Consider the following 24,626-nt stretch of genomic DNA (forward strand, 5'->3'; position numbering starts at 1 on the left):
ATTCCTAATGGCTTTTATTTACATAGCGCTTCAAGGTTTGCAATATGCTTTACATATATCAGCTCATTTGATCCTCAGAATCCTGTATTAGGTACCAGTATGATTCCCATTTTATACATGAGGAAATTGAGCCTGAGTAAGGTTAAATGAGTTTTTAGTAATTAATTGGGGTAGAATTTGAACTGGGGTCTTCCTGAATCTCAGTCCAATGCTCTATCACTGTACTACTTAGCTGCTGCGTTATCACTTGGTGTTCAGTTATTTCAGTCATGTTTGACTCTTTTGACCCCATTTGGGGTTTTCTTAGCAGAGATACTGGAATGATTTGCCATTTCCTTCTCCAGCATTTTACAGATGAGAAAACTGAGGCAAACAGAGTTAAGTGATATGCCCAGGGTCACACAGCGAGGAAATATCTGAACTCAAGACAATGAATTTTCCTGATTGGCAAGCTATCCTCTGTGCCACTCCACTGCAAGTTGCAAAAACTTAGTGCTTACTAAATAAATACCTAGGACGATACTATAAAGTAGTCAGAGTTATAAACTAGAATGTCACCATCCTTCACAAAAATTTAAAAAAGAGCAAATTCCCATACTACAGATATGAACCCTGGAATGTCTTTGAGAATTCAGCAAATATACCTATTACAACAAGAACACCATCACAGATGACCCTAATGTCCACACACCCCCAGTGTTATTTATACTGACCCATAAGAATTTAAGAACATTTTAAATAGTCTCTCTCCTCTACAAAATACTCATAACCTTCAAATTACATATACAGAAACTCTCTGTATATAAGTGGTGGAAGAAAATTTTTAAATGTATAAACAGGGTGAAGTATGTATCATGCTTCTTGATCTGTCTTTTGGCCTTTTTTCAGTCTTCATCCTTCTCATCTTCTCTATGTCGTTTGACAATGTCAATCGTCCTCTTCTCTTGGATACTGTGTTCATTGTAGGTCTTCAAGGTACCACTCCTGATTCTCCTCCTACTATCTGAATGCTTCTTCTCTGTATCCTTTGCTGCATCTGCATCCAAGTCAAGACCACTAATTGTGCATGTCCCACAGAGTTCTCTCTGAGCCCCCTTCCCTTCTCCCTCTATGCTCCTTCACTTGGTAGGATCATCTTCTCCCATGAATTTCACTATCATCTCTATGCAGTTAATTCTTAACTCTACCTATCCAACCAACCCTAACCACTCTGCAGACCTTCAGTTTCGCATCACCAGTTACCTTTCAGACATCTTGAGCAAGATGTCCAGGAAACATCTTGAATTCAATGTGTCCAAAGTTCAATTCATTATTGCTCCCTCCAACCTAACTTTGCTATTGCCATCAAGGGTAAAACCATCCTCCCAGTCCCTCAGGCTTGCAACCCAGGTATTACCAACTGCTTACTTTGTCTTATTATGTATATCCAAGCTGTCAACAAAGGCTGCAAATTTCCTCTTTGCCACATCTCTCAAATATGCCCCTTCTTTCTTCTGACACTGCCAACATCATGGTACAGAACTCAATCACCTCATGCCTGGCTTATTTCAATAGTCTGTGGGTCTAACTGCTTCAAGTTTCTCCTCACTACAATCCATCCTCCATTCAGTCACTAAAGGGATTTTCCTAAAGCACAGATCCAACTATGTAGCCTCTATACTAAAATTCCAGTAGCTCCCTATAAGGAAGATACTTCAAAAAAGATCCTCTATTTGGCATTCAAAGCCCTTTATAAGCAACCTCCCCAATCTTTTTATACCTTATACCATCACCACCGCCCAGTCACAAATTCTTTGATCCAGTGACATTGGCCTCCTGGCTGTTCCACGAACAAGATGCTCCAAGTCTTAGCTCTAGGCTTCTCTCTGACTTTCCCCATGCCTGGAATGCTCTCCTTCCACATCTCTACCTGCTCATTTCCTATGCTTCCTTCAAATCTCAACTGAAAACTCTCCTCCTACACAAAGTCTTTCCCAGTCTCTCTTAACTCTAGTATCTTCCTCCTGTTAACTATTTCCTATTTATCTTATTTTTGGTTTATTTGTACATATTTATTTGGTCATTTCCTCCCCCTTTACTACCGTGAGTTTCCTGACAGCAGAGACTATCTTTTGATCTCCTTGTATCCCCAGAGCTTAGCACGGTGCCTGGCACTTAGTAAATGTTTAATAAATGCTTAATGACTGACTCCCTGATACTGTAATTGTCCCAAAGATGCCTTCTATAAGACTATAGAGGATAAACTTTTATTCAGTTACAAAAAGGCATCATTATATTCACCTTCTCAATAGTTTAATACAATATTTGGCAAACTGAGCCCAAGAACCTGTTTCTGGAGAGAAGGAACAGGGGAGAGGAAGAAAGAGGGGGTCAGGGAGGGAAGGAGAAAGAGGATGGAAGAGGAAGGCAGAGAGAAAATAGATAAGATACAGCATTTATTAAGCACTTACTGTATGCCAGACACTGTGCTAAGAAGTGAGGATACAAATTGTGTGCTTGTCCTTCATCCTCAAGGGGGACCATGACATCAAGATGAGGACATGACTTGCAGTTGACTTTGATTTGAGGGAGGGAGGACTGTGCAAGGTCACCAGCCCCCCTTTCTCCTCCTGAACCATCTGGGTCCAATGGTCTGATATTCATCAGGATGACTGGAGATGGCCCAGGATGCAATGGGAGACCCTGGCTCTTTTAGGCTAAGGCCTTATCAAATTCTCAATTAAAGTGAGATAATGCCCATTCGGTGAAAAGGCCTTTTTGAGTAGTTACTCAAGGGATGATCCCTTTAATCAAAAAAAATTTTTTAAAAACTGGGAGGGGAAGACCCTTGGGGTTCCTAAGTAAAAGAAAAATAGTAACTATTTAGGATACGTATACAAGCAGGCAAAATATTCCCTGTCCTCAAAGAATTTACATTCTATGGCAGAAGATAAAAAGGAGAGCCAGAAAGGGAGATAGTATACCCAACACAGTTTGTACATGACCTAGAAGTGAAGGCTTGGATTTGAGAAAAAAAATAATAATTCATCATATCATTTTAGATATGAGGAAACTGAGGCCCAGGGAAGTTAGGTGATTTGCCCAGGGTCACACAGTTAGCAAGTATCTCAAGCAGGATGTGAACTCAGATCATCCCATCTCTATCCACTGTTCTAAAACCATCTTGGAAAAAGCAATCTTTCTCAGATAAATACACTAGAAAACAATGTTTCCTTTATAGAGATATGCCTTCTTTCTTTTTTAAATTCTTCCTCCCACTAACGTGATCTCTTACTAGGACAAATAAGAAGGATTTGAGAAAAATCAGAAAATTTAAACCGACATGCTTTTTAATCAAGAAAATTGAAAATATTTTTAGGAAGCTTTTTTCCTACCTGTAACCAGATAGCTTGCCTTCTGCTAAATCATTGCTATTATCAGATTTGTTAGCACGCTTGAAAGCATTCATTACTTATGGAATAATTACAATCATTTAAAAAATCCTAAGTGGTCGGGGCACATGTACCATCTAATGAAGCCAATGAATTCCTTTTTTTTCCTTTTTTTAACCTGGGGATGAAGTATCCTCATTTGGTTTTTAAAGCAAACCACCAAGGAAATTAAAACTATACCTCTCAAGGGTATTTTAAAATGGAATATCTTAAATCTTAAAATGAAGTGCAAGTAATTAGAGACCAGAACACGAGGCTAGGAGGAGAGAAGAGTGCTCCTTCTGGGAGAGATTCTGAGCCTACTAAGCTTTCTTCATGGAACAACAGAAGGGAAATTAGAGTTGACAAGAAAAGATGGAAGGGGAGGGCACAGGTAAGGAGAGAAAAGACAGATTTTTCCTTGAGGCGAGTTGCTAACTAAGCTCAAAGAGTCGGGATTTTCAAAGTCCAAGCACCTGCAGTCCCTGAGAAGTGCTTTAAAGAACTTGGTTATTTGTAAAAATCCAAGCAGATTCAATTTCATCGTTTTGAATGTTTCTTTTTTAAAGTTAGATCTTCATTATATCCTCTGACAAAAATATCACCCTGATAGCAGATGATGATGACTAACATTTATAGAGGGCTTCGATGTGCCAGGCACTGTGCTGAACATGTGGCAAGATTATCTCATTTGATTTTTCACAACACCCCTTGGAGGTAGGCACTGTTATTGTTCCCATTTTACAGATGAAGAAACTGAGGCAAATAGGTGAAGAGACTTCCCCAGGGTAACACAGCTAGTAAATGTTTGAAACAGGATTTGAACTCAGGTCTTCCTGACTCCAGGTCCATCCCTCTATCCACTGTATCACCTAGAAGGAGCACTGACTGAAATCAGGTTAAATACTACGTATGATGCCTGTGTTGTGACTTTGCTCAAGTCACTTAAGTTCCCTCAGATGCAGATTCCTCATCTTTAAAATGAGGGGAATTGAACTAGCTTGCCTCTAAGTTCCTTTCCAGCACTAAGTCTAGGATCCTATGATCTGGTCAATTAACTGGAAATAGCATGAACAGGAATCATTGAACTAGGCCTTGGTAGGCCATTTTTGAAAGGATAATTATGCTCTGGACTGTAAAGAAGCTAATTGTTTCTAGTATTTAAGAAGTAGAGTTAGCTCAGTCAGTGTTTTCTGAACCATATCCTACTGCTCAGAAAATAGGACAAATGTGTTTCTGAATAAGAACTTTGCAGCTAAACTCCAATAAATCTCATCTGTGGAATTGTTCTGTCTCTTGCAGGAGTGTGTACTGAACCATTACCTTTTAGAGAACATTTCTGCCATAGTCTGTGCTTGCTGTCTCTCTTGAACCACCACAAAGCCTGTTCTCACAGTTTTACACAGACTGACTAAAAGAAAACAATGATAAATGAGCAGGTTTGGGGGAAAAAGTAGAATAGCTCAACCTATCACTTGAGAAAATCGAAAGACAAAGCAGATCCCTCTTAATCATTTGCTAATAAAAATAGCTTTAAAAAGTTCTTCATCCAATGACTCTGGAGAAGACAGTGGGGCTGAAGATTTTGCATAGCCCTGCCTCACTTAAATCCAATTCACTTGAAGGTCAAGACATCACTCTCCTGATGTCACTGGTGTTCAAACTAAGGACAAATAATGACAGATGTCAACTGAGGGACTGGAACTCAAGTCATCCCCACTCTAAATCAGTGGTTCCTGTCACTATAACACACCCTCAGGAGCCTTGGAAGTTCTCCTTTCTACCTTTCCTCATCCCATTTCTTCCATGTGCAGTGTCACAGTGTCATAAGAATATTTGCCTAGAGACTGAAAGGATTTCAGAGGTCACATAACCTAATTTTACAGAGGAGGAAACTGAGGCCCAGGTAAGTCAAATGTCTTGCCCAAGGTCACAGATATAGAAGGCATCAGAGAAGGAATTTAAACCTAGACTCCTCAGTACCCTGCTAGTCACTGAAAAAAAATACCACATACAAATGTTAACAACTGGTACTCCCAATGCTAACTGATGTCTGATTCATTCCTAATTTTCCTTTAAAAAATTTCTCTCATTCTAATGCAGATGAAGCTTCCAACCGTAGTAATTACAAGGGTTGCCTAAGCAATCGGCTGTGCAAGAAAGGTCTCCAGACATAATTAGCCTCTCACTACAGAGCAGAGGAATTCTCTTTGTTTCCTAACCAAGCCAATCCTGATCTAACCATTCATTTCCTCTAGTGAAGTTCACGGTGCCATGTGGCACCAGCACTGTGCAGTGACCTCCCATTACAGGGACCCATGAACAATTAGAGGCTTTTCTTTCTGTCATTTTTTTCACTGTAGGAAAATTTTTGTTTTAATATGAGACACCTCTAACAGATGAAAGAAAATGTGCAGGAGAAAGGATGGAAAAAAGAGAGAGAGAAAAAGAGGGAGGAAGAGAGGGAAGCAAAGAGAGAGACAGAGAAGAGGGAGGAAGGAAGAGGAGGGAGGAAGAGAAGAAGGGAGGAGGAGAGAGAGAGAAGGAGGGAGGGAGTGAGGGAGGGAGAGGGAAAGGAGGGGAAAGAAGGAGTATGGCTAGGGATGCCAAAGTATTTACCATGATGTTCCTAGGACAATTTGGCTTCTAAAGCCATTTTCAGGGTAAGGTAGCAATCACCAATTTTAAAGGAAGAATTTCCCTTGCCCCAGAAGGCCAAACATGACCAAAATCATCCTCAGACAGCAACAATTGATTCAGTGGAATCAAAAAGGCTAAACATTGGCTACTTGGAGGTCACCGGATTCTTACTTCCACTGAGGGTTCATTCAGAGAATTAATACTAAGTATTATTATATAATACTAAGTAATTTTTAATCTCTAGCAATCCTGTGATTTTCTGCCTATCTCCAACAAAATTTCTCTGTACTATATGAATACAACGATGCTTGAATTTGAACCATCACCTTTTTGATCTTGCTGTTAGGGGGAGCCCAGCCAGCCACTTGCCACAGAACAGAGCCACTCCTGAACATAACTAGCATTCAGTCTTTCCCTGAGTCCAGTTATCCTAGGGCCCTCTATTAAAAGTACCTCATTTTAAAACGAGATACACTTGGACACACATCTACCATCATGGATTATTGTAGCAGCACTGATCTCACTGGTACGATAGCGGCCAGAATAAAACATAGAGCATCTTCAAAGAGTCAGCACCTTCCAAAGAGATAATGTAGGATAGTGGGACCAGCAGCCTGAAACCTTGGTTTCAGTTTCTGCTCCACCATTTGGCATCTTGGGCAAGTCACTTCCTGAACCTCAGCTTACTTCTTGGAAAAAATGGGGATAAAATATACCTGCCTCATCTATAAAAAAAAATACCTTTGGCCTTCTCTCTATTCTACTCTGCATCTATTACCCCTTTAATAGACACTTACTAGTTGTATGACCTTGGGCGAGTCTTTTAAACTCTATTTGCCTCTGATTCCTCATCTGTAAAATGGGATAATAATAGCACTTAATTTGCACAGTTGTTATGAGGAATAAATAAGATAATATTTGTAAAGTGTTTAGTACAATATTTGGCATATAGTAGGTGCAATATAAAATTTTATTCTCTTCCCCCTCGTAGGTCCTCCTCATCTCTCATTAGAACTATTTCAATGGACTTGTAATTAGCCTTCTTGTTTCCATGCTCTCCCGTTACTGAATCCCCCTCCAACTACTCATGAAATTGATATTCCTAAAATTCAGGTCTGGTCATATCCCTCTAATGATCATTTAAATGAATGAATACCTTGGTGGTTCCTTAAGTTTTTATTTTATTTTTAATTTATGAAATAAAACAAGCATTTCCATAATATAATAGAATTTTTAAAAAGATAGTTGCATATGAAACTACACATCTATTGTGTACAATTTGCTATTCCTTTTAAATATATAATAATGTCATTGTGCAAATTTTTTTAAACTTTTCCCCTCCTTTCCCCTGCCCTAGAGATGGCTACCATTAGACACGAATATGTATATATGTGTAAAATCATCAATTCTTTCTCTGAATGCAGATAGCATCTTCCTTCATAGGTCTTTTGTAATTAATTTGGACATTTATAATAGTCAAAATGACTTAGTCGCTCAAAGGTTTTGTTAAAACAATATTGTTGTTACTATATAGTGGTTCCTTATTGCCACTAGGAGAAATAAAAACTCACTGGATGGGCACTTTATGTCCTCCAACCTTTAACTTCAGATTGCTCTACCTTATGCCCTTTGTATTAGAGCTAAGCTGGTCTGGTCACATTTACCCTATAAAAATTCTATCTCCTGCTTCCATTATTTTGTACAGGGTCACCTCTATGGACAGACTGTCCTCCTTCCTCATTTGACCTACTATAACAGATGGGATCAAGGCTCAGCATGAGGGCTACATTCTACAAGATGCCTTCCCTTGATTTCCCCAGTCACTCTTGCTCAGTGCCCTACCTACCCATTCACCCAATAAGACACATGAGTTTATTTTGTAATATATTTTGAGATGGTTAGAGGGTGTGGTGGACAGCAGAACAGGCCTAGAGTCAAGAAGACCTGAGATCAAATTCTACCTCAGACACTAACTAGCTGTGTGACCCTGGATAAGTCCCTTAATTTCTATTTGCCTTAATTTCCATATTTGTAAATTATGGGTAATAATAGGACCTACTTCACAGTGTTGCTGCGAGGATCAAATGAGATCATACTTGTAAAGTGCTTGGCATATAGTAGGCACTTGATAAATGCTTTTCTCCCTATATATCTTGTATTGACAACTTCATTCATGATGTTTCTTTCCCCAGGTAGAATATATGCTCCTTACGAGCAGGATTATTTTGGTTTTGACTTTGTGCCCTCAATGCCTAATATAGTAACTGACACACAGAATGCCTTTAACAAATGCTTATTGAATGAATGAATCAAAGGAGCTGACGAATATGAAAGTGCTTTGTAAACTATAAAGGGATATACAAATGATGGATGATATTAATATTCTAAAATGTTTCATTTAGTTAACAGACAAATCATCCCATGAAGGATTAAGTTAGTTGCCAAATGAGGTCACAAGGTTTTGAGAGCTGCCCCTTTCCCTCCTGAATTTTGGATGCCAAGATTTAGAGATGAAAAGGGTATTAAAAATCCTCTAATCCAATTTGCTCAATTTTACAGATGAAATTGAATCATTTTTAAAAGTGGATAGATAGAGCACTGGACCTAGAATCAAGAAGACCTGAGCTCAAATCCAGCCTCAGACATTTACTTTCTGCATGACCCTGGGCAATTCATTTAGTTTCTCTTTGCCTCAGTTTCCTCAACTGTAAAATGGGAATAATGATAACACCTACTTCCCAGGGTTGTTGTACAATATTTCTTTAAAATAAAAAATATATAATACATATGTGCATATATGTGTTGTATGTTTCCTTCTACTTACAAAAGCTGTCATCGCTCGTAAGCTGGCGGAAACGACGGCAAACTTGGGCGATACAAGAGAGCTCCTTATGAGACAGAAGGGAAAAGATACAGATCCATATTTCATCTGGCAGAAGCTGCCACACAGAGAGGGCTGAGTCTCCTTGACTCTTCTGGAAAGAAGCAGAGTTAATATGTGACCATATCGTTCACATGGTTCAAGGAAAGACTCCATGTCTTTAAAATGAAACCATTTTGGCACAGTGTAGACCACAGGACCTGGAATCAGGAGGAGCTGGCTGCCTTCAAATCTAGCACTCTGTCCAGTACCAAACAAACAACATGAAGACATTTTTTGAAGTTAAAAGTAAGAGAAAAGAATAAAGTATACATATATATGTATATATATATACATACACATGTGTGTCTTACACACACACACACACACACACACACACACACACACTCCTTGTCCTTTCTTTGTTACTGATCAGTCTTTGCAGTTGTGTCTGACTCATCATGAGCCCATTAGGGGTTTTCGTGGCAAAGATACCAGAACAGATTGCCATTTTCTTCTCCAGCTCATTTTACAGATGAGGAATTGAAGCAAACAGGATTAAGTGACTTGCCCAGGGTCACACAGCTACTAAGTGTCTGATTTAAACACAGAAAGATGAGCCTTCCTGACTCCAGGCCGAGCACCCTATCCATTGTCCTCTTTAGCCCTTAACTTCCTTATCTGTAAAATGAGAAGATTGAGCTAGATTACCTCTAAATTCTCTTTCAGCTCTGGAATTCAGTAACTCACAGTTATATGTTCATCATGTAAATCATATTTTTACATTATCATAGATGGCCTAGAGAAAAGAAAATATACAGGAAAGGATATTGTCCACAGAGATTTTTAACAAAACTTGGGAGATTCACACCTCTGTTTATAGATCCATGGGCTTTTCCCCATGAAGATACTAGAAACAACTACAGTTTTCACGTACAGAAAAATAAACAACAGAGCTTAGTATTAAATTGGCAAGGCTAATTGATTAAGATAAGAAGCTTCAGGATAGCAGGTGAATGAGATAAACCTGATATCCATCCGCCATAATAGCACCTACAAGCTGATGCTGTGGGATCTCTCTTTTTCCTCTCCCTCCCTCAAACTTTTGTCCAGTTCTTTCCACTTGTCCTTAGTACAAAAATTCCTAGTGATAGCTCTGATCATTTGATTCATATGTATAAAGAAATATATGAAAATCATGATGAAGCACTTTCAATCTATGAAGCACTATGTTTAAAAACTGAGGATATACTATCAAGAAATAAAAAAGACAGTCCCTGCTATTGAGGAGCTCTCACTGTAATTGGGGGAGACCACACACATAAAATTATGTAATTACATGTGTCATAATACATATTCTATATAATTATCAGCCATTGTTTTAGGACTCAGGAATATATTCTATATACAATTTTTATGACTCTATTAGGAGAAATAATTTGGAGAAATACGTAATTGTTTTAAAAAAGAAAGAAAAGTAAGAAGGAAGAATTCAGACTAGACAATAACTTTAAATTAATCTATTCATCGCTATTCCCATGCACCCATGCCATTGTCTAGTGATTTGTTCCTGTCTGAACAAGGTTTGCTTCTCATCGTTTTGGATTTTTGGTTATTTCATGCTGTTCATGACACAGTTACCTTATTTGACGTTTCTCTCTCCAAATCTAAATGGACATTCTTGCAGAGGTACTTGGGTGTAGACCCTAGGAAAAGATAACAGAATATTTAACATGGGAACTTCAGAACAGGTGATATAAATGTATTACAATGAACCCATGTACACATCTGTTGGGGTGTGGGAAGAGAAAAAAATAAAGAGAAGTCAAATGTCCCCAAGGTCCTCCCCCATTCCCACTAAACCTCCCACAAACAAGGGGACTTTACAATGAAGAACTCTCTTGGGAAGAAGTAGGTGAGCAGATCCATTGCAAACTTGTGATCAGTAGCTATTTTATCAAGGTCATACTAAGGGACCATGATGTTTTAGTGAAAAAAGGAATGAGGTATAAAAATTAATTGCATGCTCTTCTTTTTTTTTCTTTTCTTTTTCCTTTCATAATAACTGGGAGAATCTGCTGAAAGAAGATGTATGTGCACACACACACACACACACGCACATATATACACATATATACTCTGTATCAGTCTCTCTCTATCCTCTCTGATTATATATTATACATACATATGTATGTATGCACACACGCACATGCTTTGATTCATTTAAAAGGCTAGTCTTGACCAATTCTACTGTTTTGAAGTAATATCTTTTATGTGAATACCTCACTTTAATCTAATGAAGAAATACCCAAATCCATATTTCTGCCAGCCAGGTAACTGTGAGGCAATATACTTTTGGCCCATGTATTATATATAATTATAATATATAATTATCAGTCATTGTTTTAGGACTCAGGAAACAGTTCTGGACAGCAACTTTCATCCTTAAAGTTCTCATATCAGTCATACGAAAATTTATCTTTCCCAAAAACCATCCCCTCCTCCTACCTTTCCTGTGACTATAAAGGACAACACAATCCTCCCAATCTCTCAGGCTCACAACCTAGGAATAATTGTTGACTCTTCATTATCTCTCACCCTCTTCCTCCCCCTTACCCCCAACCCATATTCAGTCTGTTGCGAAGGCCTGTGGATTTTACCTTTCCAACATCTTTTGAATATGCCTCCTCCTCTCCTGTAGCAACGCTTCCACAGACCCTCATCACCTCACACCACATTATTGCAATAGCCTGCCATGGCAGGATCTGCCTGCCTCAAGACTATCCCCATTCTAGTTCATCCTCTGTTCAGTCATCAAAGTCACTTTCCTAAAATTCAGATCTAATCATGCCATCCCTCTACCCAATAAACACCAGTGACTTCCTCTTGCCTCCTGGAGCAAGCATAAAATGCTCTGTTTGGCATTTAAAGTCCTTCATAAACTAATCCTCTCCCACCTTTCCAGTCTTTTTCTACCTTACTCCCCACCACACATTCTTCCATTCAGTAACACTGGCCTCCTGGCTGTTGCATGAAGAAGATATCTATCTCTTGTCTCTGGACATTTTCTCTGGTTTTCCCCCATGCCTGGAACATTCTCCTTCCTCATCTTCTCCTACTGACTTCCCTGTCTTCCCGTAAGACCCAACTAAAATCCCATCTTTTACTGGAAGCTTTTCCTACCCCTTCTTCATTCTATTGTCATCTTTCTGTTAATTATTTCCTATTTATTCCGTATATACCTTACTTTGAATATATTCATTTTCATATTGTCTCCCTCATTAGATTATAAGCTCCTTGAGAACAGGGACTGTCTTTTGCCTCTTTTATTTATCTGCACAGGTTAGCAAAGTCCCTGGTACAGAGTAGGCCTTTTAAAAATGTTTGTTCACTAATTGCTTTACAGGTGATAACACTGAAAAACAGAGATGTGAAATAACTTACTGAAAGTCACAAAACTAATCAATAACAGATCTCGTAATAAAACCCACACAAATCCCACTTGTGGCTTTACATAACATGACTAAGGCAAATTAATCCGTTTTGTAGCACAGCACGGTAGAAAGAGACCTAGCTTAGAAGTAAGCACACCTGTTTTTGTGTTAGACACACTCACTAGCTGTGTGGTAAGGGGCAAGCTATTTTATCTCTTTGAGAGTTGTTTTCTCATCTGTAAAATGATGATAATAAAATTTATACTACCCACTGCCTCCTAAGATTTTTATGAGGAAAGTGCTTTGTAAACCATAAAGTGCTATAAAAATGTGAGCTACTGTTGTTATTTTAAAAAACAACAACGATTTTCAAAGCTACCATAAAGTAATTTTCCTTTGATGCTTTTTTTAAAAAAATTCAGATCAGTGTCAATGGAACCATAGATAGCAACCAAAGCTAAAAGCAAACCATAAAATAACCTCTTAAATTATCCTGTACTGTTGTCCTTAAAAACAATTATTATTTTACTTTAAAAGTATCCAAATGCTGGTCATTCAAGCTTTTTAGGTGACAATGCTAAGTAGACTATATTTTACCCTGTGACAAAGTTGTCTGAGGACACAGAAGCTAATGTCATCACAAAGAAGACTGAATGCCTCTTCAAAACAATAATACAGATTATAAAGGACCAACGTGAAGAATGAAATGAAATGTACAAGGTTCTCTGAACACCTCAGGCATCATTACCACCCCCCCTTAATCCTCCATTTACCGGTGCAAACTTCGTCACCCAGTCCTGTGTAGTTCTGACAATGAACTGGCTTCTGCCGGTCTTCAGTAAGCCGAGGACCCATGGATGTCTGGGCAGGACATACGTTTATTTCCTCAACAACTCTACAACTTATCAGAAATAGAAAAACTGTAACTACAAAATGATAAACTATTTCCAGTAAAGATCCTACTTACTTCTGCCAAGTCCTACTTCCTCCTAAACTGCAGACTTAAGTCTACAACTACCTTTCATTTACACTGTGTATGTGTGTATATGTATTTATATCATATATGCACTTAATTATGTACATACTGTCTCTCCAGTTGGAATGCATACTCCCTAACATCAGGTACCATGTTTTTGCCTTTTTTTGTATCTTCAGGGCTTAACCAGTGTCTGGAAGAGTAAACATATATTAACAAATCCCTATTCACTCAGTATGTGTGTTCATCCTTCATTGCCGAAGAAGACCATGCCATCAGAGAAACAATGACATGACTTGCACTTTACTTTGTTTTGAGTGAGGGAGGGCTGTGCAGGTCACCAGCCTCATTTCTCCTCCAGAGCCATCTGAATCCAGTGACCACATATTTATCAGGATGACTGGAGATGACCCAGGATGAGGCAACTGAGGTTGCCCAAGGTCACACAGCTAGTGAGTGTCAAGTGTCTGAAGTGAGATTTGAACTCAGGTCCTCCTGACTCCTGCACTGGTGCTCTATCCACTGCACCACCTAGCTGCTCAAACTGAAGCACTAACAGGAATGATGAGCTGCTTAGGGTCATACAATAGTGAAGTGTCTGAGGCTGAATTTGAACTCATATCTTTCTGACTCCAGGCCCAGCACTAGCTGCCCTATTCCCGCAGTAGCATATCACAGGAGATGGTGTATGACTCTTTGAATTCTCTTCCTCAAGAAATAATATTCAAACCATCTTGTTGAGTAGGAAGAAGATATTTTTCAAACTCATATTCCAACGTTTTCATGGTATCACTGGGCTGGGCAGACGGATGAGTCACTTCAGCATCTGAAATTTTTCCTTTTTTAACTTCACCAGGGTTCAGTGATGATCATGATTGCTCTATACCTCAACAGACTGCCATAAGTTGATGGGTCCTGAAAAGATCTATCCCCCAGCTCTAACCTTCTGAAGACAATTAACTGGACTAGTCAACAGATAAGCAACTGATCTTGTGCTATATCCAATGCCTTTCCAACTTGATAGCATCTGTTAGAGTTTTTGCTCCATTGCCATAGCAAAAACTCAACTATTTCCAGTAAAGATCCTACTTACTTCTGCCAAGTCCTACTTCGTCCTAAACTGCAGACTTAAGTCTACAACTACCTTTCATTTACACTGTGTATGTGTGTATATGTATTTATATCATATATGCACTTAATTATGTACATACTGTCTCTCCAGTTGGAATGCATACTCCTTAGCATCAGGTACCATGTTTTTGCCTTTGTTTGTATCTTCAGGGCTTAACCAGTGTCTGGAAGACACTGGTTTGCTCCTTTGCTCCAGTGAAGCAATTTGTCAGTCAATAAGCATTTTATGTGCCGGGTACTTAGTTAAACCATGCAGATAAAAAAAGCAAAAGACAGTCCCTGCTCTCAAGGAGCTTATAATCTAATGAGGGAGACAATATGAAAATGAATATATCCAAAGTAAGGTGTAGATAGGATAAATAGGAAATAATTAACAGAAAGATGACAATAGAATGAAGAAGGAGTGGGGAAAGCTTCCAGTAAAAGATACAATTTTAGTTAATACTTAAGGGAAGACCAGGAAGTCAGTATTAGGAGATGAGGAAGGAGAACGTTCCAGGCATGGGGGACAGCAAGAGAAAATATCGAGGGACAAGAGATAGATGTCTTCTTCATGCACCAGCCAGGAGGCCAGTGTTACTGGATGGAAGAGTATGTGGTGGGGAGTAAGGTAGAAGAGGAATGGAAAGGTGGGAGAGGGCTAGTTTATGAAGGACTTTAAATGCCAAAGAGAGCATTTTATATTCAATCCAGTAGGCAATAGGAAGCCACTGGTGTTTATTGTGTAGAGGGATGACATGATTAGACTTGAACTTTGGTGGCTCATTGGAGGATGAACCAGAGTGGGGATAGACTTGAGGCAGGCTATTGCAATAAAGTGGTGTGAGATGATGAGAGTCTTTGGTGGCATTGCCAGAGGAAAGGACGAGGCATATTCAAAAGTTGTTGGAAAGGCAAAATCCACAGGTCTTGGAAACAGATTGGATATGGGTTGGGGTTGGGGGTAAAGAAGTTGAGAGATAGTCAAGAATCAAAGATAATTCCTAGGTTGTAAGTCTGAGGAATTGGGAGGAGTGTGCTGCGCTTTTCAGTGATGGGGAAGGTAGGAGGGAGGGGATAGTTTTGGTGAAAGATAAAAAATTCAATTCTGGACTCGATGAGTTTAAGATGTCTTCTGGACATTGAGTCTGTGATGTCTGAAAGGCAATTGGAGATGTGAATTTGGAGATTAGCAGAGAGACTGGGGCAGAACAGGTAGATTTCAGAATCACCAGCATAGAGATGATAATTAAATCCATGAGGGCTGATAAGAACACCAAATAAAAGTAAGTATAGAGGGAAATGAGAAGAGGGTCCAGGACAGAGCTCTGAGGGACACCCATGGTTAGAGGGCATGATCTGGGGAAGGATCCAAGGAAAGAGACTGAGAAAAGAGGCCAGACAGATACAAGGAGGTGTTGGGAAAAGCTAGAGAGAAAATATCAAGGAGAAAAAGGTAGTAAACAGTGTCAAAGTTGCAGAGAGGTCAAGGAGAATGAGGACTGAAAAAAGTCATTGGATTTGGCAACTAAGAGATCATTAATAACTGGAGATAGCAGTTTGAGTGCTCTCAGATAAGGGTGGAAGCTGAATTATAAGAGGTCAAAAAGAGAGGGAGAGGGAGAGGTCAGAAAGAGGAGGTGCCTTTTGTAAATGACCTTTTTAAAGAGTTTAATTACAAAGGGCAAAAGAAATATAAGATGATATTAAGGGTGAAAGATAAAATGAGGGAATTTTTCAGGATGAAGGAGACAAGGGCATGTTTGTAGCAATAGGAAATGAGCCAGCAGGGAAGGAGAAATTGAAAATAAGTGATAGAGTGGGGATGGCAGAAGGGGCAATCTATTGGATCACTTGAGTGAGTTTAGCCTTGGTAAAGAGGAAGGCTATTTCATCATGTGAGACAGGGGTAAAGAAGGAGAGAGTGACAGAAGGCATTAGAATGATAAAAGATGAAGAAGAGGGAAGAAGAGGCAGCACATGGTAAGTGGCCTCATTTTTTTCTGTAAAATATGAGGTAAAGTTCTCTGCTGAGAGGGTGGGAGGAAATGAAAGATTTGAAAGAGCTGCTATAAAGTGGGATTGTGAATTGATAAGGAAGGCATTATAGAATTGCTAAAGAAGTGAGGGCCTTGGTGAGGTTGTGCAACACAGCACATGTGTAGGATTGAAGGCAGCAAATGGCAGGAGTGATCCATGGCTGAAACTTGCCAGGACAGGATCGTGGATATGTTAAGGGAGCTTGGGATTCAAGAGAGGAAGGCAGTGGAGAGGTGAATTGGTGCACCAAAGGATCAAGACAGGGAAAACAGAAAACAGTAGGTAATCAGGGGAGATGGCCTGGGAAAGAACTGAAGGTTCAAGGGATTGGAATTCTCAGTACAAACAAAGTGCAGGATTTTATAAGAAAAGTCAGAGACAGATGTGAAAAGTCAATAGATTATGATTGGATAAGAAGATTTCAGAATTTTAGAACATAAAGGTAATACATTCATGGGTGGGATTAGGAAATCTCAATTCAAGACAGAATTCTGGCACTTACTAGTTTCAGGACCCGCTTCAAGTAACTTTTCTGACCCTCAGTTTTATCATTTATGAAATGGGGATAATAAATAATACTTGTATTACCTATTACGTAGGGTAACTGTAAGGAAGCTGCTTTGTGAACATTAAAGCCCCATATAAATTATAGTTACTATTATTATTAGAAATGATGAAAAGCTGGATGGGCATTTCTTTTTTTCTTTAAATTTATTTATTTTCAGTTTTCAACATTCACTTCCACAAAAATTTTGAATTTCAAATTTTCTCCCCATCTCCCCCCTACCCCTACCCCCAGCACAGCATGTATTCTAATTATCCTTTCCTCCAATCTGCCCTCCCTTATATTGCACCCTCCCCACTTGTCCCCTTCCCTTCTATTTTCTTGTAGGGCAAGATAGATTGCTATACTCCATTACCTATATATCTTATTTCCTAGTTGCATATAAAAACAATTATTAATATTCATTTTTAAAGCTTTGAGTTCCACATTCTCTCCATCCCCTCTTCCTCACCCACCCCCATTGAGAAGGCAAACAATTCAACATAAGTTATGCCTATGTAGTCATACAAAACACTTCCATAACAGTCATGTTGTGAAAGATCAACTATATTTCCCTCTATCCTTTTCTATCCGCCATTTATTCTATTCTCTCCTTTGACCTGTCCCTCTACAAAAGTGTTTGTTTCTGACTACTCCTTCCCCCAATCTGTGGTCCCTTTTATTATCCTTCCCTCTTATTCCCTTCCCCCCTGATTTCCTGTAGGGTAAGATAAACTTCCATACCCAATTGAGTGCATTTATTATTCCCTCCTGAAGTCAAATCCAATGAAAGCAATGCTCATTTATTCCTTCTCAGCTTCCTCTTCTTCCCCTCCATTGTAAAAACTCTTTCTTGTCTCTTTTATGTGAGATGATTTACTACATTCTACCTTTTTCTTTCTTTTTCTCCCAGTTCATTCGTCTCAACACTTAATTTTTTTTAGATAGCATCCCTTCATATTCAGCTTATCTTGTGCTTTCTCTCTCTCTAGATATATATATATATGTATGTTTGTATGCATACATATATATATACATATTTCCATATATATACATATACATAGATACACATACACACATACATACATACACACACACATAAATACACACATATATATATTCCCTCTAATTACCCTAATACTGAGAAAGGTCTCATGAGTTACAAATTTCATCTTTCCATGTAGGAATGTAAATAGTCCAACTTTGATAAGTCCCCTATAGTTTTTCTTTCCTGTTTACCTTTTTGTGCTTCTCTTGACTCGTGTTTGAAAGTCAAATTTTCTATTCAGCTCTGATCTTTTCAACAAGAATGCTTGGAATTCCTCTATTTCATTGAAATACCATTTTTCCCCTGAAGTATTATATTCAGTTTTGCTAGGTTGGTGATTCTTGGTTTTCCTCCTAGCGCTTTTGACTTCTGGAATATCATATTTCAAGTCCTCAAATCTGTTAGTGTGGAAGTTGCTAAATTTTGTGTTATCCTGATTGTGTTACCAGAATATTTGAATTGTTTCTTTTTTGCTGTTTGTAATATTTTCTCCTTGACTGAAAACTCTGGAGTTTGGCTACAATGTTCCTAGGAGTTTCCCTTTTGGGATCTCTTTCAGTAGGTGACTGTTAGATTCTTTCCACTTCTATTTTACCTTCTGGTTCTAGAATATCAGGGCAGTTCCGTGATAATTTTTTGAAAGATGACGTCTAGGCTCTTTTTTTAAACATGACTTTCAGGTAGACCCATTTTCCAGGTCAGTTGTTTTTCCAGTGAAATACTTTACAGTGTCTTCTATTTTTACATTCTTTTGGTTGTATTTTATAATTTCTTGATTTCTCACAAAGTCATTAGTTTCCATTTGCTCCATTATAATTTTTAAAGAATTATTTTCTTCAGAGAACTTTTGGACCTCTTTTTCCCATTTGGCCCATTCTGCTTTTTAAGGAATTTCTTCTCATTTGTTTTTTGCACCTCTTTTGCCATTTGGGTTAATCTAATTTTAAAGGTGTTATTTTCTTCAGCAGTTTTTGGTTCTCCTTTACCAAGTTGTTGACTCATTTTTCATTATTTTCTTGCATCACTCTAATTTTTCTTCTCAATTTTTCCTCTGCTTCTCTTACTTGATTTTCAAAATCCTTTTTCAGCTCTTCCATGGCTTAAGACCATTTCATATTTTTCTTGAAGGCTTTGGATGCAGGACCTTTGACTTTGTTGTCTTCTTTTGGTTGCATGCTTTGATCTTCCTCATCACGAATGATGTAAGAAAATACCTTTTCACTGAGAAAGTAAGACTCTATAGTCTTGTTTTTTTCTCCCCATTTCCTCATCTTCCCAGTTAGCCACTTGACCTTTGTTAAGTGGAAGGCTCCAGAAGCAGCAGCCACTTAGCCAGTAGCTGCTGCTGCCCTGGGGCTAGACCTGGGGTCTGACCATGCTCTCCTCTCAGCCACATGGCAGACACCCTTCCCAAAGACCTTTAAAGCTATCTTTGGCATTTGTGGGTTGAGAAGTCCAGAAATTATCACAGCTGTCAGTGATTCAGTCCCTTAAGGCCTGCTCCAGCCCCATCCACATTAGCACAGCTCACATCAAACTGTGTTCTGTTCCCAGCCCAGGTGCAATAGATCCTTCTTGTCAATCATCCAAATTGTCTTGGGTTGAAAATTTGCTTCAGTCTGTCATTTTGTGGATTCTACTACTCTAGAATTTGTTTAAAGTCATGTTTTACAACCTTTTTTGGAGGGGTTTAGGGAGAGAGCTCAAGCAGGGACCTGCTTCTATTCCACCTTCTTGGCTTCATCTCCTGGATGGGTCTTTCTGTGGGGCTTATGATGGACCATCCTAGAACCATCAGGCTAACGCTTGACATGGGAACACTTGACATAACTTAGCTTCCAGAAAATACAATTCTTGTGCAACCCCAGCAATTCAGAGAAAGCACTTAGTAAGGCATGAAGTGATTACTGTCTACCAGTGGAGGGAATATACACACTCATAAAATTACAGACCCTTAAGGCTATTGCTCATATAGGAAGAAATATATATATATACATATATGTTTGTGTGTATGTATGTATGTACATATATGTGATCATAGATCCTTATATATAAGATCATAGATTTAAAGGTAGAAGAGACTTTAGAGATCACCAAGTCTAATCTCCTCATTTTGCAGATGAGGAAACTGAGACCCAAAAAGGTTAAATGATTTGCCTAAGGTCACACCCCTAAATGATATATCAGGGATACAAACCAATGTGCATTACTCAACACAGGCTAACAGTAAATTGTACTTTTTTCATCGATTTATCCTCTTTTATTTAGTGATATTCATTTACAACAGTGTTTATAAGTAATAAGTCAAATAAGTAGAAAACAGTAAAAAGATAAATTCTATAAATATAAATTATATTTTTTACTATTATATAATTTGAATATTATTCATTCAAACTGACTCACTACCAAGGTTTCTACATCAGAGGCAAGGAGGTTCAACTTTCCAAAATATAATTTGTAACAAAATTCTATATAATAGAGTACCTCACTACTTAATACTTGCCTCATTTTCTAACTGTTGTAAGTGGATGTGACTTGCTGCCCTAACCATACTACAGGCTCCATAGGGATAGGGAACACATCATATAAATGTCTGTATCTCCCCTGTTGTGCACATAATAGCCACTCAGTAAATACATGTTGAATTGAAAATGACCATACTCAAAAAGCTGAGGGTAGGAAGAAAGACTGACTTCTGTCAGTCTACCAATAGCCATGATAAACAGTGGACATGAACTGCTATCTTTCTGGCATTCATCTATCTGAAAGCTCAACTACCCTGCATTTTGTCAAAGACAGTGCTCAAGCCTGTTATCAGAGAGGAATCTTCTGTCCAGTAACAAAGCCAAATAAATGTTGGAAACAATCAGATGAGACAGAGAGAGGTAAAACTGGCAAATGTTGGGAAAAGTGGATAAAAGCACTCATCACACCACCCTGCTCTAGCTGGACTCATTTAGGAGCTAACTACTTATGTCTTTGATTTTCCTCTTTTTAAAGTTGTAAGCAATGTGCTTTAAAGATGTTGAAAAAATTCTTGGTTATAAGAAATAACTTTCTGGAAAGGATGTGAAAAGGGAAGTTCAGGCAATGTTAAATACAGAAGATATGATTTTAAAAGAATTTTTAAAATGTTATCAGCAAAACTTTTCCTCCCTTCATTATCGGTCATCTGGTTAATTTGCACCCTCCTTGGCTTGAATATCCAGCTCACATATTCACATCCACTGGTCTCCCCCAGCTGGAAGATGGAGATGACATGGAATGTGATTGGTAAAGCCATAAAATGAAGAGAGGAGCTACCATTTAGTGAGCCCACTCAATGCACTCTACCCCTTTCCCAGTGTTGTTTTCCTGCCTGGGTTCTGGATATATTCCCCGGCTTTGGACCTGTTGTTTCTGAACTCAAAGCAGATCTTTCTGCCCAGCCCCCTGGAGCTGTTATTTCATGAATTTCTGGCTTTGATTTTTGACCAATTAGGTTCTCTTTGATCTCTGGAACCTATAATCATTGTGTTTAGACCATTCATTCATAAAGAATATCTGTGTTGACATTCTCTATTTTTCAATTACTCATTAAGCCCCAGCTCACATAGTGATGGCCTTCCCATATCATGAGGGTAAGGGCCAAAGGCAATCCTTCCATCTCCCCCCAAAAAAATAATTCAATAAATCCTTTGCACTAATGTCTGTAAGTAATTGTTTCAGTGGTTCAGTGTTGGTCAAAACATGAGCAGGTATGTGTGTGCTACTTGGTATTTGTCTGAATTACTGTTTTAGGACAAAAACTCATAGAAAGCAGTGACTGTACCTACTGAGGTTGGCTTGGCCAACAGCATCTGACACGTCATGCAATAATGAACATTCCAATGATGATAATGACCATTATTTAATTATTAACATAGTCATTGATAAAGGGAAGCATAACAAGCTTTCTGATTTTCAGCACTCAGCTAATTAGGATTCTATTAGCCTTTGTAAGGTTAATTTATGCCTATCATTTCAAAAATGCAACATGATTTTTAAAAATGGGCTTTAATGATATTGTAAAACTACACAGGACAGAGGTGTTTCCTTTTGAAAGAAGACTAAATTTCAAAATGAGGTTCCAAAATACCTCTTCCCATTGCCAAAGCAAAAAGATTTGTTGAGTTGGGGGTCTGACAGACAAAAATAAGAAAATACATTTCTGATCATTGTATTTCCATCTCTAAGCTAGGAATTAATTTCTCACTACTTAAAGATGCTAGAATTTACTATAAAATTTAAAAATGTACATGTGTTTTGACTGGCTTGATTTATTGAGCTGATGAAAAGTATGCCAGGTTTGGAGTTAGAAAAGTCCGAAATTTAAATCCTGAACCTTGGGTAATGTCATTTCTCCTCTCTAGGCCTCATTTTTTCTCAGCAATAAAAAGAAGAGGTTATATTTGATCATCTCTATAGTTCCTTCTACAGAATAATCTTTTACTGATACAACATCCTAAAACTAGATGCACTGTGGTGCCTCTCTCCAGGAGACTTCTGAGTCACTCAAGAAAGATCAAGTTATGCTCATGTCTGCTTTTTTTTTTATTCTATTCCACTTCTTTGATAACTGTAATCCCTACATTGTCAACAGAATATCTGAACTAGAAAGATCTTTAGAGATGGCCAACCCCCAATCCCTACTTTTACCAACAAGAACAATAAAGCCCAAAGAGGAGAAATTGTCTATCCAATGTCACACAGTTAGTCAGAGGCTGAGCTGATACCAGAACCCAGCTCTCTTAAGTCCAAAAGAGGACTTAGAGCAGGAAAACTCTGGACTCAAACACATGAGCTGTGTAACCCTGGGCAAGCCATTTACCCTCTCTAAGCTTTGGTTTCCATTTTTATAAAAAGGGGATTGTGGTAGTAATTCTGTCAAGATTGTTGTGAGCATTAAATTAGATCATAAATGCAAAACAACTCCCAATCTTTAAGCATGTGAATCCTAGAGCTAGTTATTATTCTGCCATGTTGCCTCCTTATTGTAACTCTGAGTTGCCCAGGCTATTTGATATGTTGGAATCTCCCAATCATTAACCTTTCCAGATAAAATTAAGTGTGCAATGCTGAGGCAGTCCAATTGGAATAGAACTCTTCATCACAGAGGGAAGAGGGGAGTCACACAGATGGAAATAGCCAGAGTGGTTGATGAATCCATAGGTGTAACCAATGATCATCAAAGCAATTGTACCAACCTATATGTATGTATCTTTTTAGCTTATTCATGATTGTATTCAAAAGTATCTGTGGTCTATGAAACTGGTACATCTAAGAATGACCCTAAATCTCTGTTTATTCTTAAGTATGAAATTGTGTAAACCCAGTGTTCATGGACAACTTAATTCAATCAGCAGTTTTGTCAGAGCTGATCAGCACCTGATTGACCTACAGGTCTTCAGAAAGCTTGAGCCCAATATGAAGGCACATGAAGCTTACATTCTATCCATGTCTGAGGCTGAACTTCACTTAGGTTGTTGTACATCCCAGATTAGGGACAGGGTGAATTCAGACAGATATCTCACAATCACATGTCTTGTTATATCCTTTGTTCTAACACCAATAGACAAAACTAGGTAAGCTTCCTCTGAGTGTGGGTAGGTACCTCTTCCTTGAAGTCCCTAACTGAATTATAACATTTTAAAAGTGGGATAAAATCCTCAAAACATTAAGGATGGTTTGCTTACAGAGATGGAATTTTTTTTTCAAAAGGGTCTTAAAGAAATAGATGATTACCAAGTCACCCAACACGTTATTCAGTAATACCTAGGTAGGTGGGTAAATGGTCAGGAGACAAGGTACTTCAAGGGGTTCTCTAGGAATGGAGTGGACATTCCTAGTTCTTCAGAAGTGGTCAGGCCAGAGAGAAAATGTAGGAAAGGAACAGCCACAAGTGTGGGGGCTTTAAACAGTCTTTGCACAAGATACTTTTCCCTAATACACTTGCCATTTCCAGCAAAGGTCTATCAAGGATGGGCTCAGGACCCTAATAAACTCTAGGACACAAGAACATGATTGGGCCCCTCTGCCTAGTTTAATAAAAATTTAATAACTAATTGATAGTAAGGGACATTTTTCTAATTCTTTATAAACTAACACATCATTCCTTAAGTCAAAGCAATTCATGGTGTGTATTGCCTTTCTCCAAGAAAACTATATGGTCTTACCTCTAGACAACCAAGAGCTCTCTGACTGATATACAGGACCATATAGTTAATACGTGCTAGAGTCAAGATATGAACCAAGACCTTCCTGGTTTCAAGAATACCTTTCTTTATCTACTGTACCATAATGGCCTCTCAGCAAATAGGAGGAACTTAATAAATGCCTATTGACTGAATGATCTAAGGTATCAGTATCAATGGATAGGATGCTTACAATGACTAAACTACACCAAAATGTAGCCCACTGCAAAGATAAGAAAGCAGACTAGTAAAAGGGAAAGAGCACTGGACTTAGCGGTCAGAGAACTACAGATGAGTCTATGATCAGGGGAGGTACAAATTTATTAATGCATACACTTTGTTGTTAAGTTGT

At 38.5% G+C, this 24,626-nt stretch overlaps 1 protein-coding gene across 4 annotated transcripts in view; it reads right to left on the minus strand.

Moving 5' to 3' along the window:
* LOC140501482 (uncharacterized) overlaps window positions 1–24,626 on the minus strand; it is a 168,610-nt gene that overhangs the window by 119,835 nt on the left and 24,149 nt on the right. For 3 of the 4 annotated variants that reach the window (XM_072605172.1, XM_072605200.1, XM_072605190.1), the window contains exons 5-6: window positions 10,552–10,616; window positions 8,875–9,025 (exon numbers count right to left, since the gene is read on the minus strand). In XM_072605172.1, the coding sequence (XP_072461273.1) occupies window positions 8,875–9,025; window positions 10,552–10,616 (216 nt within the window). The remainder of the gene's footprint in view (window positions 1–8,874; window positions 9,026–10,551; window positions 10,617–24,626) is intronic. The other variant, XM_072605181.1, reaches the window with a different exon arrangement.

The sequence above is a fragment of the Notamacropus eugenii genome, chromosome 1, assembly GCF_028372415.1.
Source record: "Notamacropus eugenii isolate mMacEug1 chromosome 1, mMacEug1.pri_v2, whole genome shotgun sequence".
NCBI classification, from domain to species: Eukaryota; Metazoa; Chordata; class Mammalia; order Diprotodontia; family Macropodidae; genus Notamacropus; species Notamacropus eugenii.